This window comes from Buceros rhinoceros, unplaced genomic scaffold, assembly GCF_000710305.1.
Source record: "Buceros rhinoceros silvestris isolate BGI_N320 unplaced genomic scaffold, ASM71030v1 scaffold30882, whole genome shotgun sequence".
NCBI classification, from domain to species: domain Eukaryota; kingdom Metazoa; phylum Chordata; class Aves; order Bucerotiformes; family Bucerotidae; genus Buceros; species Buceros rhinoceros.
The window spans coordinates 8265-8536 of record NW_010397634.1 but is presented as its reverse complement, the minus strand read 5'-3'; the positions used below and the strand labels follow the sequence as shown (position 1 = coordinate 8536).

General features: G+C 62.5%; 1 protein-coding gene across 1 annotated transcript in view; it reads right to left on the bottom strand.

Moving 5' to 3' along the window:
• Positions 1-2: 2 nt before the first annotated feature.
• The window catches only part of LOC104502371 (ras-related protein Rab-26-like), a gene marked incomplete at both ends in the record, with an annotated part of 3988 nt that continues 3718 nt past the window's right edge, over positions 3-272 (bottom strand). Inside the window, 2 exons of the mRNA XM_010146336.1 lie at positions 3-20; positions 169-234. Coding sequence (XP_010144638.1) covers positions 3-20; positions 169-234 — 84 coding nt within the window. The remainder of the gene's footprint in view (positions 21-168; positions 235-272) is intronic.

Sequence of the window (272 nt, the reverse complement as noted above, 5' to 3'; positions counted from 1 at the left end):
CTGTCCTGGGCTGAGTCCACCTGCGACGGGACCCACAAAGAGCAATTGGGGGTGGTTCGGAGGGTCACCAGAGGCAACCCCCATGTCCCCTTACACCCTCGCAGGCTCCCCTGCCCGTGGGACCATCGGGAGGAAGAGAAGGCCCCGGCAAAGCTGGGTCGGGCTCACCTTGTTTCCCAGTAACATGAGGACCACGTCTTGCTGCGCATATTCGTGAATCTCTGTCAGCCAAGCCTGGAGGGAGACAGCCAGAGAGAGGGGTTGGGACGGCC